Source organism: Protopterus annectens, chromosome 15.part0 (assembly GCF_019279795.1).
Source record: "Protopterus annectens isolate FY-2018-M chromosome 15.part0, PAN1.0, whole genome shotgun sequence".
NCBI lineage: Eukaryota > Metazoa > Chordata > Ceratodontiformes > Protopteridae > Protopterus > Protopterus annectens.
This window is the reverse complement of record NC_056749.1, coordinates 89427885-89443679: the sequence shown is the minus strand read 5'-3', so window position 1 is coordinate 89443679 and position 15795 is coordinate 89427885. Positions and strand designations below refer to the sequence as shown.

General features: G+C 43.7%; 1 protein-coding gene across 1 annotated transcript in view; it reads left to right on the top strand.

Annotated features, from left to right (window-relative positions):
• Window positions 1–15795, top strand: part of OCRL (OCRL inositol polyphosphate-5-phosphatase) — a 2544778-nt gene that overhangs the window by 1786246 nt on the left and 742737 nt on the right. The window contains exon 20 of the mRNA XM_044057236.1: window positions 1961–2083. Within this exon, the coding sequence (XP_043913171.1) occupies window positions 1961–2083 (123 nt within the window). The remainder of the gene's footprint in view (window positions 1–1960; window positions 2084–15795) is intronic.

Here is a 15795-nt window from a genome sequence, read left to right as displayed (position 1 = left end):
TCTAAACCACAGGTCTGCTTAATCGGACTAACACCTTGTCCCCGTAATGAAATAGCTGATCCACAGTGTTTTTCCTTTTATGATAAGTAGAAGATACTGCAAGGCCTGTTTTGAGTAGGCATAGTCTGCACTCTTGAAATACTTCAGGCTGCATCTTGAACCACTGTCCATGCATTTACTATATATTACGAACAAGAAAGTCACTCTAGAGACATGACAGGCTTTGTCACAGACCATCACCCAGTGGTTACTTACATACTTGCAGTTCTAAACAGATTTTATAGACTGGTATAGTAGCCCCCCTCTGTAGTAATATAGTTCAGTTTTTGAGAGCATAAGCTCCATAACAGTCTATGTTTGAAAAAGGTCACTGTAGCTGTAGACGTATTCTACCTCCATGTGTCACAAGAACTATAATATACTTACCTGTGTGAATACTCTGCCTCCATCCCCACATTTTACCAGTCAAATAATGTATATACTACCTACTAGAATACTCTGCCTCCATCCCCACATTTTACCAGTCACAGGAACCGTAATATACTTACTTCAGTGAATACTCTGCCTCCATCCTCACATTTTACCAGTCACAAGAACCTTAATGTACTTACTTCAGTGAATACTCTGCCTCCATCCCCACATTTTACCAGTCACAAGAACAGTAATATACTTACTTCAGTGAATACTCTGCCTCCATCCCCACATTTTACCAGTCACAGGAACCGTAATATACTTACTTCAGTGAATACTCTGCCTCCATCCTCACATTTTACCAGTCACAAGAACCATAATGTACTTACTTCAGTGAATACTCTGCCTCCATCCCCACATTGTACCAGTCACAAGATCTGTAATATACTTAATTCAGCAAATATGGTCTTACTGAATATTGTTATATTATTTCTTCACAGTTGTTTATATATCATAATTTTGTGCCAGTGGTACATTTTTTTATAAGGAATTTACTACTTTGAAGTGACATAGGTGTTCACCACTGCTGCTTAGATAGGGTCCTCCCACAATGTATGTGCTACGATTTATTGATATAGTCAGTATACCGACACAGCTGTACTTTACCCTGCATACCTAACATTATTGTCTGATGCTCCTTGTAGGCACTACATAATTTAGAATCATTGTTTGTATGACCTGAAAGGAAAGTAATTGGTTTTCTCTTTTGACCCATTTTTTGAATCTGTTTACATGATTATTCCTTTGCTAATCGGGTGGCTTTTCAGCCACAGCTTGGGCATATGTTGAATATGCAAACTGAATAGTGACAGTAACATATTCCAAAGGCAGGAAAATACAAGCAAATACATATTATGCAATATAATTAATATTAAAGTGATCAAACAATTATCAAGGTTAAGAATGAACTGGAAGGCAGCACATTCTAAGCCTGAGTTATCTTTTTGCAGTAGGTGGCTTGCTGGATTAAGAATGGTGGGGCATCCCTTAATAGCTTTATCTTTCTGCAGTTTATGAGGTTTCCACATTGTCTTCCTGCAGTTTGTGACATTTCCACATTGTCTTCCTGCAGTTTGAGAGGTTTCCACCTTGCCCTCTGTCAGCAGCCTGAGAATTTGTTGACTGTCACAGAAGTGTTCCTATCAAAGTGTGCACTTTGACTCAGAGCAGTAGGGAAATCATAGTGTGTCTTCTCTCTTGTGGTAAGAACCCGCAGGAAGGAAGCTGATATTTATTTTAACTTATTGCCAGTTTAGGTCTTCTTATCATATTTATGATACTTTGGGGGGCGGCTGTCCTTGGAAGCCTTCAGTAAAGGAGGGCTTGTTGGGTTATTAATCATTTCCAAAATTCTGTACTTTTATGGTCAACTGAGATAGGGTAGCCCTGGAGGCAGGCCAGCAAGAAGCTCTAAAATATACATATTAAAGAATATAGTTACCAATTTCTTAAGCAGTGTGCAACATGACATTGTCATCTGTTTGTTTAGCAGGAGAAATCCTTGAAGAAGCTGAGTCCATGGGACACAGAAGGGACAGAAGATCGACCCTTGCAAATTCCAAAGGAGATCTGGCTGTTGGTTGACCACTTATACAAGAATGCTTGTCACCAGGTCAGTGGTCTTTGCATCTTTAACTGCGGAGAGAGAGAGAGGCACTGTTAAGAGTGCTTCCATAGATGGTTTTATTTTCTTGTAGTAGAGGAAATTGGGAATTACTGCCACTACGTATGTTTAAAAACTGCATTACTTTGACACTGGTAAATGAGATATGCACTGGTGATTGCTTGCAGGTAAATCTGAAATTCCCGTCTAGGCAGTGTGAATGTGGCATACTTCCTCAAGTGAAACTAATTTGGCTTTTATTTTAAGATGCCCATTGCTGCCAGTCTGAAATCTTTCCTATAGAATTTGTACGATTTAACATCAAAGACACTTCTTAGTATGGGACTCAGAAATTCAAGGATATAATTGGTGTGGTAATCAAGAAAAGATGGCTTTGTTTGCAGAAGATAGTATGTTTACCTGATAAAGCCAGAAAAGGACATCTCAGTGTTGAACATTCTGAGACAGTTTCAAGTTAATCTTTTTCTGGATATAATATTAATGAAGACAAACAAACGCTCTAGTTGTAAACTGTACCCACACATGAATTGGTTTAGCAATGAAGTATTTAGGAGTATGGGTTAGAAAGGATTCAGTTGTGGCAGCTAAGGTTATCTGGGATGAGACTAAACAAAAGATAAGCTGGTGTTGATGGATATAGACGATAAGCTACAAGCAGTGAAAATGTTTTTAGTCCATTTAATTTTATGTACAGGTCAGGCATATTCTTATCAACCTGAGGAGAAGCTGTAGGCAGTAATAGAGAGATGAAGGATTTTATCTGGTAGGGGGCGGGGTAAAGATCAAGTGGAATAAGTCCAGTAGAACAATGTGGTTTAGGGTGACCTGATTTTAAAAGGATATTTTAGAGCTACACAGTTAAGGATCATATATGGGTCTATGGTTAATTGTCGAATGTAAAAAAAAAAAAAAAAAAAAAACGTTGAACAGATAACCATTGAAATTACTCCATCAAACGTTCACTTCAGTGAAATTGTGAGACAGGGAAAGTAAGTAGTTGCCAAACATTTCCCCATCTCACACACACTGCACTATTTCGACCCCCCCCCCAACTATATATACCAACTCTGAGATTACACTACAGTGGTGAAAAGGGTTTGAAATACTGCAGTGTGTGAGATGGGGAAATGTTGGGCAACTACTTACTTTCCCCATCTCACAATTTTGCTGAAGTGAACCTTCGATGGATTGATTTTGATGGTTAGCCGTTTGATGTTTTTTACATTTGACCATTAATCATAAACCCATCAGATAATACATAACACAAGCGCAAAAAGCTATAATTCAAAGTGGAAAGGGATGATGGTGAAGCTGATTCCATGGTACACAGAAGGGACAGAAGATTGACCCTTGCATATTCCAAAGGAGATAAAAATAAGGAGAGGCTGGAATTTTGGATGCAGATCCTTAACAAAAGCCATGCAGAACAGTGTATTCATAAAGTAACAGAACGTATTTCAAGAACCAAGGCAACATGAGAATGGAGAAAGGAGATTCTGATGATGATGATTGCAATTATGGACACCGAGAATAGGCAAGAGGGTTCTGGAATTCATTGAAAGAAACTTGCAGGGGATCCATTGGGAGCAAATAACTAGAGAGGGAGAGGTTATAGAATGGGAAGAGAATAAGAAGATTTGGACTGCAGGCTAGAGTCTGCCTTCCCTGTCAGGGACGGACATCAGTGTGTAGGTGAAGGGAAACGGGATCAGGAATGCTAACTGAAAGACCTGCTTTGGTAGAGTTTTTAGTCAAATGTAGAAAATAATCTACTGTTAAAAAAGGATAATTAGTAGGGCATATAAAATATTGCATGGTAACTCTAGGAATCAATCAGAGGAGGTTAGAAAAGATTGGGAAGAGAGATTTGAATAAGCATTTCACATAGAAACTATGGGATGACATATGTATGAATCCCTAATATGGAGCCATATCTGGAAAAGATTTTTGCTTGGAAGTGTTTACATAGGTATCGTTATACCCCAAGCAGACCTCAAAGAACTTCTCAGTTAGATGGCAAATGTTGGAGGTATGCTGGAGAAGAAATGGGTAACTGTGAATATGTTTAGGGAGTGTAATGAGTTAGTTGCTAGACTTTAAAAACTTAAAAAATATAAAAAGCACAAAGTCAACTAATAACCACACACAAAAGAAACTAGTGACCTCCAATGGAACACCCAACACTTTCAGCTTCTTAACTAAATTTATTAATATCCAAAATGGTTAAAAAACAAACAAAAAAAAATATTCAAATAAAAAAAATTCAAAAACATTTTTGTTTTCCATTCTGACATAAGATTGGCATATATGGGGACACAAGAAGCCCCCCACCACCAACCCTTTCTCCTGTTTATATAATTCTGTTTCAGAAAAGGTATAATTGTAGTCTAACACTAAGGCCATCATTTCTACAGTCAAAACTAATTTTGTCTTGAAAAAAATTTGAATGCCTTCTAATATTACTGTGAAAATATTCCAGCCCTTCTTGTCTGAGAATTACTGAAACTAAGATCTGAAGTAGTTAACTTCATTTATCTGCAACCTGTGGGTATTTGGATCCATATCAGATCTGAGCCGGCAACATTTTCCAAGCATCTGCTCCAAGCTCCTCCCCTTACCCATAATCCCTCGCATCTCCTACCTTCCCCCAGATCTCGTTTGCCGCTTCATGCGTATGCATTGTGATCTCTTTAGCTCCAAGTTGGGTGTAGTAAGTGAAGTTTTTTCTGGTATATTTAGTGTGTGTGTGTGTGTGTGTGTGTGTGTGTGTGTGTGTGTGTGTGTGTGTGTGTGTGGTCGATAATTAACCTTTTCCTCCCCTTTGCTGTTCGTCGTTTTTTCTGTTAAAAAAAAAAAAGTTATAGTTACTAAGGTAGAGTAGCAGGCCCAACTCAACCTTAGTGTGTCTGTGATAGTTTTGGTTTAAGTTTTGGCTGAGCAGCCAAAACCAGCTTTTAAAAAATGCACAGTGTGTGGCCACAAGCTTTCACCGGCTGATGGCCGGTGTGTTATTTGTCTGGGTGTTCCCCATCTTGCCTTACCTTGTAGCGTGTGTGCAGGGTTCAACCCTAGGGCCTTAAAGGAAAGGAAGGCAAAGCTGATAGCCAAGGGCCTTCTGCCAGTTTCTGCCTTAGACACAGCAACCTCGATCTCGGCTCCAGTAGCTGATCAACCCCCCCTCCTTCAGGCTGGGACTCAACCTCCCACTAAGCCTACTGAAGTGGGGATTAAAGGTAAAGAAAAGAAGAAAGACAAGGACAAGAGAGGGGTTAGGCACCACAAGCGGTCTCCAGAGTGGGAGCCCTTCCCTAGCCCAGCTACCAAAGTAATTAGAACTACCTCTCCTTGGCTCCACTCCCCGAGGTTCTCCCTGGAGCCGACTGAGCCCTTGGACCCAAGGCCTTCTTTGAGGTCATTGCACCGACCAGCCAGTTCTGAGACGGTCGCCTCCTCGCGTTCGACTCAGAGTCTGTTGGAGCTAGATATAGACAAGGTGATGCGGAGGTTCATTCGGACCGAAATCCAAATGGGAGTCTTGCCAAGCCCCGCCCCGGCCGGAGAGGGGACCTCCATGCCCTTCTTCCATCCAGTCTCTCCTTCCCCGATTCGACCTGCGGTTTCGGAAGTTATGGATCCGAGGATCCTCGGAGCTGGGGGTTCGGCGCCGATGTTTCCTTCAACCTCGACGCCAGCGATTACCTTGAGTTGCTCTGATCAGACCTGTTCAGATCTAGGCAACTCTCGGGGCCAAGAACAGGGAGTCGGATCTGAGGGAACAGAGGTGCCTTCGGCTTTGACATTGTTGGATCCGAGCCATTCCTTCGGAACCCCGGCTACCTCGGCCTCAGCCCCAATACTCACTGCGGAACTGGGGAGAAGCTTCCTCGTTGGTTGCTAAGGAGGTACTCTCTCCTTCGGTGTTCGGCGTGGTGGAGAGTGTTCTCTCCCAAGGATTGAGACCCCAGCCCATTGCCTTGGACTCCGCCCAGGCTCCTGTGGATTTGGTCATGACTCCCATCAGCTTGTCCCAGGGATAGCCCGTGCTAGAGAACCCCCAGGTGGATCCCATCATGGAGCTCCCCATGACTTACGAGCCCTCTTCAGAGAGTCCCACTGAAGAAGGTCCTCGTAAGCACGCATGTAAAAGGAGGCAAATGGACTCCCCAGAGTCCCCCACAGAAGATACTGACTTAGATGAAGGTGAGGATTCCCCCAGGTTACCTTCTGAGAATGTCTCCTTTGGAGACATCATGGAGTTCCTCCAACAGAGGGGAGGTTGGTCAGCCCCAAAACCCTCGACGGATGAGTCAGTATTCCTGGAGGTCTTTGGCATGGGCCCATCTACATCCTGGGTGTCCCCTCCTGCAGATCCCTTAGTGGATCTCATTACCATGCGGGCATGGAGGAGCCTGACACCATAGAGCCAATACCTCAACGCCCAGACAGGATACTCTCTCCTCGCTCAGACAGACAGGCCTGGTACAAGGGATCCCCGGTGGATGCTATGGTGGTTGCAGCTGCCACCAAGAGAGAACTGGCACAGGAAAGTTCTTCAGTCCACACTCCGGACAAGGAATCTAGGGTGGTGGATCAATTTGGGAAGTGAGGTTTTTCTTCAGCGACATTTTCTGTTTGAGCTCTGAATTATTTGGCACACGTCATACGACTTCAGAGAGACCTAGTCACAGAGTTCGCTGTGTCGCCCCCAGAGGCTTTGTCACCAGAGGACAAGCGGCTGTTCTCAGTGAAAATGTCAAGACTCAAATCTGCATGCAGCACGTCCATGCGTCTTCTTTCCCATGCCACAGAAGTAGTGACTAGGGCGGCTGAGACCGGCATAGCTATGAGGCGACACGCTTGGCTCAGACTATGTCAATTCGAAGACCCCTTCAAGGCGTTATTCACAAATGTGCTCCCTTTGATGGTACTTCCCTGTTCAGGAAGACAGTATGTGACACCCTGGTCTGCCATCGGAGTCTGCTTCTCTAGCCCTCAAATATCCTTTTCTAGGAGTCAGAGAGGGCAAAAGAAGATGTGGTTCAGAAAATCTCCATTTTTCCGGGACTCTCAGGACAACTCGTCCCCTAGAGGTAGAGGGGGACAAGACAGACGCCACCCTGGAGGCAGAGGGAGAGCCGAGGAACTTTGGGTCTAGGGAGACCTTCTCGGACAGACCCACGCAGCAACCCTGAGGGGTTACCTGACTGTCCTACTCTGGAGACAGTTGGGGGAATATTGTCATTGCACCTAACGGCTTGGGAGTCCATTATGGCAGACCGTTGAGTGCTCCAAATAATATCCAGAGGTTACTCCATCCCATTCGTTGCCCCACCTGTCAAACCAAAGCACCTCCCGGATTTACCACCCATTCAAAGGGAGGCTGCAGCGCAAGAAATTTCAAAGCTGCTTCGCAATCGAGCCATCGAACCAGTCCCCCCAGATCAGTCCAGATTAGGCGTTTACTCCAGGTTCTTTTTAGTGCCAAAAAAGACGGGGGACCTCAGGCCCATATTGGGCCTGTCAACCCTGAACTGGACTCTAGCCAAGCAGAAATTCTGGATGGTCACCTTGCAGTCAGTTCTACCTTACCTCCGAGAATGTGACTGGATGTGCTCGATATACCTCCAGGATGCTTACTACCATATCAAAATTTGCAGAACCTCCAGGAGATTCCTTTGCTTCCGGCTGGGAGCCAATCATTTGCAGTTCAGAGCCCTACCCTTTGATCTCACCACAGCCCCAAGGGTGTTCACCAAGGTTATGGCAGTCGTAGAGGCTCACCTGAGGCCTCAGGGAATTCATGTGTTTCCTTACCTAGATGATTGGCTCCTCGCTGTTGCCACCAAGTGTCTTGTTTCCATGGCCAGAGACTCCTTCCCGCATCTTGCAGTCAACCTAGGGATTACCATCAATATCTCCAAGTCCCGCTTGAACCAGATGCAGACCTTGGAATTTATAGGGGCAGGGCTGGACACTCTACAATTGAAAGTCTTTCGAACTCTAGACAGGGTCCAGAGCCTACGGGCCCATGTATCAGTGATCCTTGGCCCAGGCTGCCAATGGCAAGCGATGTTCTCCCGAGCCCTAGGCTCCATGGCCGCAGCAATCTCAATCCTTCCCTTCACATGCAGGTGCTTCAGTGGACCCTGGCAGTACAGTGGTCTTGGCTAGACCTCCCCATGGACGATCCAATTCGAATCAGCAGAGCCTTCAAGATGTCTCTTTTCTGGTGGCTCCATTCGCCGGAAGTCTTGGCAGGGCAACCCTTCATAGCACCCACAACCCAAGCTACAGTGACCATGGACACCTCCCAGCTTGGGTGGGGGGGCACTATTTGGTGAGGATGGTCCAAGGCACATGGTCCCAGACCAAGACCAGATTGCATATCATTGTTCTGGAGATGAGGGCAGTGCTTTTAGCGTTGCAAGCCTTTCACACTGTTCTTCCCCCGGGGACGATTGCAGTTCAGTCAGACAACATGTCTGTTACATCAGTAAACAAGGGGGAACCAGATGTTACCCTCTCTGTCTTGAGGCTGTGAGAGTGTGGGAGTGGGCAATCACCACCAACCGGTTTCTGATTGCAACGCACATCCCGGGATACTCCAACATTTTAGCGGACAGACTTAGTCGGGCTATTCTAATGCCATACGAGTGGTCTCTGAAGCAATTGATATAGCGGAGGAGATCTTCCTTGCATGGGGTCAGCCTTGCTGTGATCTCTTCGCATCTCCTTCCAATGCGAAGTGCCGCGAGTTTTTCGCTCAGATCCCCTCACCAGGGGACTCCCCCAGAGACGCTCTCATCCATGCTTGGCCTCCCGGGTTACTGTATGCTTACCCCCCGTTACCGCTCATTCTGAGGTTTCTTCTGAAAGCTTGCCAACTGGGGTGCAAAGTGATCCTCATTGCTCCATTTTGACCTTGTCCAGTGTGGTTCCCCTTCCTCTGGTCTCATGTTCTAACTCCGCCTCGGATTTTGGATCCTTGTCTGGATCTCATGTCTCATCCCTCTGGCATCTGTCTGCCCGACTTGGATAGCCTCAAGCTGATGGCTTGGTTGCTCCAGTTCCCCTGGCTGCTAGGACTCCTGGTCTGTCATCTTCAGTAAAGACTATTCTGGTGGCATCCCACAAAGCTTCCACTAGGAAGGTTTATCACAGTAAATGGAAGCGCTTCTCTATTTGGGCTTCTCAGAGGAACCCAGATCCTTTTACAGCCCCGGTTCCTGCAGTGTTGGAGTTTTTGTCAAGTATTTTCCAACAAGGGGCTAGTTCTTCCACTGTAAAAGTACAACTGGTGACTATCTCTAATTTTCATGTCGGCGAAAATATGAATGCTCTGGCCTCTTTGAGACTGTGTAAAGCTTTTCCTGAAAGTCACCTTTCTTTTACTCCCTCCGGTTAAGGACTCAGTCCCTCCTTGGGACCTTACCCTAGTTCTGCAGGCATTAGTTGCTCCCCCTTTCGAACCAGCAGTGTCAGTAGATTTGAAATTCTTATCCTGGAAGACAGCTTTCCTAGTGGCCATTACTTCGGCCAGGAGAGTTTCTGAGATCCAAGCCTTGTCTGCCCTTACTTGATCTTTCATAAAGATAGGGTTTCGCTCCGCACGAACCCTTCCTTCTTACTGAAAGTTGCCTCTGAATCAAATATTAATCAGATGATTAACCTGTCTGTTTTCTTTCCAAATTTTCAGAACAAGGGTGACTATAAACTGCATTTGCTAAATGTACATAGACAACTTCATTTCTATTTACATAGGACTAAACCCTTTCATAAGTCTGACCAGTTATTTGTGTTCTTTTCTAGACCCTTTTTTGGCAAAGCTATATCCAAGGTCTCCTTAGCTATATGGATTACACAGCGTATACTGCAAGTGTATAAGTACAAACGTCTGTCCCCGCCTGGTCCTGTTAAAGCTCATTCTACCAGATGTATTTCAACTTCTGCTGCTTTTTGGTCTAGGGATTCACTGGATGATATCTGTGCAGCAGCGACCTGGGCAAGGTCACATACATTTATTTCTCATTATAACTTGGATTTGATCTCTAGAGGGAGAGCATCCTTTGGCTCTGCGGTGCTCAGGAATATCCTTCCCTGAGGGCCTCCCAGGAGTTTTTGGTAGCTGGGGACTCTTGTCCCACAGGTTGCAGGTAAATGAAGTTAACTACTTCAGATGAAGAGGTTATGTACTCACCATAATGTTCTATCTGAGTAGTTATACTTAATTTTCTGCAACCGTCCCACCCTCCTTTCCCCAAATCTGTTCTAGGTTAGTGCTGTTATTGAGTTGCTGATAGTTTGGATAGTGGCAAACTCGATGTGAGGGATTATGGGTAAGGGGAGGAGCTTGGAGCAGATGCTTGGAAAATGTTGCCGGCTCGGACCCGATATGGATCCGAATACCCACAGGTTGCAGAGAATGAAGTATAACTACTCAGATGGAACGTTATGGTGAGTACATAACTTCTTTTTAACTACATCATTAGTTAAAAAATGAAATCATCAGACCAGACATCATTCTTCAGCCTTCCAAAAAAGGCCCAAGAGTCTTTAAGTAGATGAGTTATTGAACTAATTACTTGTTTTAACCATTGATGTATAACTATCCCAATTGGGCAGGTTTTAGAGCCTCTAGCAGCTAATATTAATTTAAAAGGTGGCGTCTCTAAATCTTTATGAACCTTGGGAATACCGAAGCTGGTGGGGATAATTGGATGGGTCACCTTTAAAACTTTGTATGTATCTAGGGAAATCCTCTGTTCTAGTATGTGTTCCTCCAAAAAGGAGTCAGCCCTTTGGTAACCTATATTTACCTCATTAATTGACACTTGGGAATAGATGTCGCTATCATTTAATGCCATAAATATTTCCCTGAATACTCAGATGCATCATATAAAACAAAAGGTCTTGTCCCCACATAACTGGTCAAAAAGATCTTTTTCTTTCTTAAATTAAACTGTGTCTGTTTGTTGTTGTTCTGGCCCTTAGTGTACAGTTTATAAATGTCTTCAGTAACCACCTTTTCCAGTGTGTTCAAAATGGGATGGATTGAAAGGTTGAATAAACTTTTCTTTTTTATCCATTATTTTTTCTTCATTGGTGAATTCACTGTCTTCCATGTTCCTAAAATGTATTGCTAAATTTAATTTTCTAGTGAAAGATTTAATTTCTAATAAAGAATCCACCAAGTCAAAATTTCTAGTTGGAATACATTTTAACCATTTCTGAAAAAGGGAGAAATGTACTAGGGTAATTTCTTGCTCTGTATAATTGAATATATGGAATCCTCTATGGGTTACTACTACACCGTCTGTTGTAATCGTGGGGGTTTCTGTCTCCATTCTTGCTGTTGAAATATGCCCCCTCCCTGAAACTTTTCTGCCCCAATTTGTGATGGAGTAATTTCTGTGAACCCCCTTTCCATTCTCTTTTGTGCATTCCTCCCTCCCTCTTGTATTGTGGAGGAGCATAAAAATCCTTCCCATTTTTTCTTCATTCTCTTCCATTAGGCCCTACTCGTTGGTTGTCCCTTTGGTTTTATCTGTCATTGGAAATTTGACCGTTCCTGTTGGGATAAAAATTTTTGCATCACTTGTAATAAAATACGCAGTCTGCCTAGCATACCATTCCTCGTCTCTCTTTTTTTTTCCATTTAAAAATATTTGTACATTTGTTTTCTACATTTGTAAGCTTCTTCAAATAAAAACATTTCCACTGCTCAAATATTAGATTGTTTTTAATGTCTAAATCCAATTTCACCAACTCATTAAGTGTCTGAATTTTTTCATCATTAAACTTAATCACATTTTCCGTCAGTTCAAAACCGTGATGGTCAAACATTTCTATAAATTCTGTAAACATACAATCATTGTAGTCCAATCCAAACAGAAATTTGTATGTACAAAGACCTTGGGGTGCAATCCTAAGATCTAAACACCTCCTCAAATAAGTATTATCCAGCTATATTGATTTTATTTTAAGCAGTTTCTTTTCCATCTCATGTATTAAATCTTTAAAAGAATCACAGTCGTCCCACGTTTTTCTCCTCCCATTTCTCTTTCGTTCAGTGTCACCTTCAAAAAAATTAAATGCACTGTTAAGTACGCTGTCAAGGCTAACATGGGGAAATATCCCCTCATACTGTCCCTTGAAAATCAACATTTGTCCTTCTGTTACTAATGTTACCATTTTTTCCAACCAAATCATGATCAGCACCAACATGTAAAGACCCTGTACCTGCAGGACCTGTGTTAAAATAAGTTTTTCTGGGTACAGTACCTTTTCTTGTAGCTCCCAATAACTCTGGTTGCTCCCATTGTGTACTACAGTTCACAGGAGACTGATCCCCTTTACAAACTCCCTACAGAGTACTCTGTCAGAAATATTAGGTAAGGAAATGGGTGTAACTAACGAAATTATTTTTTAAGCTGGGATAAAGGCTCTAAATTGCCTAGGCGTAATAAAGCCTTGTTAAGGTTAATTCTGGTGGTTGCCAAAAACGCAGTTTCTAGAAAATGTAAATGAAAGTCTAAAGCAACTGTATTTGAAATTGTGAATATTTAACAGAGATAAAAGAGATGGAAGAGGGATCCGTAGAAAAGAGTAGGAGTAAATCAAATAGAAAAGAGGAAATGTTGGGAACAATATATGTAGAATAAGGTGAGATTTAAGGGAAGGCAGGAATTGAGAAATTCCTGTAATGTTGAATTGATAGTTGAAGAAAAGAATGTATGTGTTGTATAATGATTTTAATTGTGAACATGTTAACATACTTTGTTTTCTTTTATATAAATGTATATTTGCCTGTGCCAAGTGATAATTCAATAAACATGTTAAAAAATATCCTTCTTAGTGGGCCTTCCTTTATGTTCAACTTCTATCCTGTTTGGCTTTATTTTCTCTGAAGTTCCTGTGCTTGAAGGTGCATGTGCCTTATTTCTGTGTTTACCATGCCTTTTACACTAGAAGGGGATGTTGGATATCCTTGTCAACTATTTTTTCCACTAACATTGTTTGACTCCCAATCAAAATTGCCTCATGGAAAAAATTCCCAAATTCGGTGGTTATAGTAGAGAAGCTGTCAGCCAAGACCTGTACTGCTCTTTGTCTGCTAGAGGACTGTAATGAACAGCACTGCCATAAGTGCCAGTAGTAAAGTCTAGTCAGGCTAGAGATGTGGGAGGGAGACGTCCTTGGCCTGTGTCACTACCTAGAGAACAACAGAAGTTGAAAGTGCCTATGATGGTAACATTTACAGCTTTTGATGGTGTTCCAGGTGTGCATGAGGCCTTAGATGGAACACCATCAAAGGGCCAAAGGCATGGAGAACACTTGTTTGGTTGGACCTTCATAAGTGTGAGTCTGTTGAAGAAATTGCTTTTCCAACGTCCAGCCAGTATACAAAAGCTTGTAGTCACTGCTGGGTACGTGGGATCTCTGATATTGTCCAAGGGAACGTGGACCATAAAAGTGACGTCTGCACGTACCAGACCTCAGGACCACTCTGCCGCCAGTCGAACGTCAGCTGTTCCTGCCGTACCGGCTGTCTGATTGAAACTTTTCAGATAGGTACCCCATTGGGGACTTTTGTTTCTTTTGATCATTGCTTTATGTGTAGGTTCTGGTCATCCAAGAAGGGTAAGTATAGGTGCGGTTGTCAGATCCCTCATAAAGACACCCACAAGCTTTGCTTGTTTTGTTTAGGGCCGACGCACGACCATAAGTCTTGCTGCATCTGCCAGGCCTTTGTTCCTAAAACACTACACAGCCATCTGCAAGTGTTAAATATTTAAATCGAGAACCAGCGCCTTAAGCTGTTAGCTTTGGGTATGGAGGTCTGGTCAGCCCATCGAACTGCCTAAGAAAAAGGCCAAGGTTATTAGGCCTGAGTCGTCTGTAGCTGCACATCCTCCACCCAATGTCCCTCCTGTGGCTAACATCAGCCTGGAGGAATGCTTGGTTGCTGCCGATACGGGAATAGCGGGTACCAGTGTGGAAGCTACAGAACCCAGCATGGATGGCACATCCTCAGAGGTGAGGCAGATGTCAGCATCCGACAGTGAGGTAGAACCTTGGTTCTTACCAGCTACTCAGATCCCTCCACTACTTCACAAGCTTCCAAATCCAGGCCGACCTTAGCCCAGATGCCTGCTAGGCCTTCCCTCAAAAGAAAAAAAAAATGGAAACATGTTTCCCCTGCAATTGAGAGCTAGCCAGATTGGCAGGCTTGTTTTCAAAGCCTATTTAATGCTGTTATGGCTCTGAGGCCTGCTACATCACTGGCATCCCCTGGGCCGCCTCCTGTAATAGACCTAGACCTCAGAACTTAGACCCTTCCCAGCTTGAAGCTGAGGAATCCCCTGACTCTTCTTCCAAGGATTCCCTCGCCTATGTTTCGCAAATGCCATCTCCCCTTGGCTATACCTCCTCTAAAGAAGAATCTGTAGAAACAGATTCCCCAGGTGAGGACCTTATGTTTGGAGAGACAATTTCAAAGATGAGGGATCATTTCAAATGGGATTCCTCTGAAATGACTGAATAGATGAGGTACTACAAACTTCTTCAGATGGACTCCCATGCCCTTCAGCTATTCCCCCTGTACTACCTGCATTTCTGAATGCTTTCAATGCAGCCTCGATCAACCCAGAATTCCAGCCTTCTGCAGCATGTAGGCCTTTCAGATTATACAAGGTTCCTGAGGGGGACCAAATTCTTTAAGTGCCCTGCAGCAGACCCTGGCACTGTCTGTGTGTTAGCGGATAAAGCTTCCAAGCTCCTTCCATCCTCCACACTTCTCCCTACAGACAAAGACAGTAAGGCCATGGACCTCCTTGAGAAAAAGGTCTATACTTCTACCCTGGCATTTAGGGCAATAAATTACCAAACCCACATGTCCAAATATGCCTTAGCCCTTTTAGGACAGGCCACAAAAGTTCTCATTGAAATTCCAGAGTCTCCAGCCAAAGCTCAGTTATCCAGCATTGTCTTTATCTTCACAAGTCACAAGGCACTCCATTAAGTGCAGCTACGATGCAGCAAGAAGCCTCTGCCAGGTCTGCTGCATCTGCTTCTGTGCACAGAAGATATTCATGGCTTAGGTTACAGCAGCTTCCTGATGAGATCATGGCAAAACTCTTAGATGCACCCCTAGATAACTCTGCTCTTTGTGGGTCAAAGGTGGCAGAATTATTCAAAACTATGCAACAAAAGGGGAAGGAGTTACAGGACCTAAAACACATGTTTGTGTCTCCTATCCCCGAATTCCACAGGAATTGCCCTCAAAGACCCTGTTCATCAGGAAGCAGTCTGCACCCCCTCCTCCTCCTAGGAGCAGAAAGACTGCCAGGAAGCAAGCCACTCCTTCCAGGGCTCCACAGACTTCAGCACAGAAGCCTCAATTTCAAGACAGGGCAGGTAGTCTGTGACTACCTGTCGTCATTAAAACAGCCACTCTACTCCATCTTCCTATCCCTGAGGCTCTCTCACTGCCTCCCTGCATGGGAAAACATCACCACAGACAGGTGGGTTTTGTCCATCATACAAATTTATGACCTGGATCACAACCTCTTCCTTGAGAGGCATTCCATAGTCCCCCAAAGAACAGTTTCCATTTTTTTCAGCCAGTTATAGACAACCTTATTGCCCAGGGAACAATTCTTTCTGTCCCTATGCCAGAAAAGGGAAAGGTTTTTACTCAA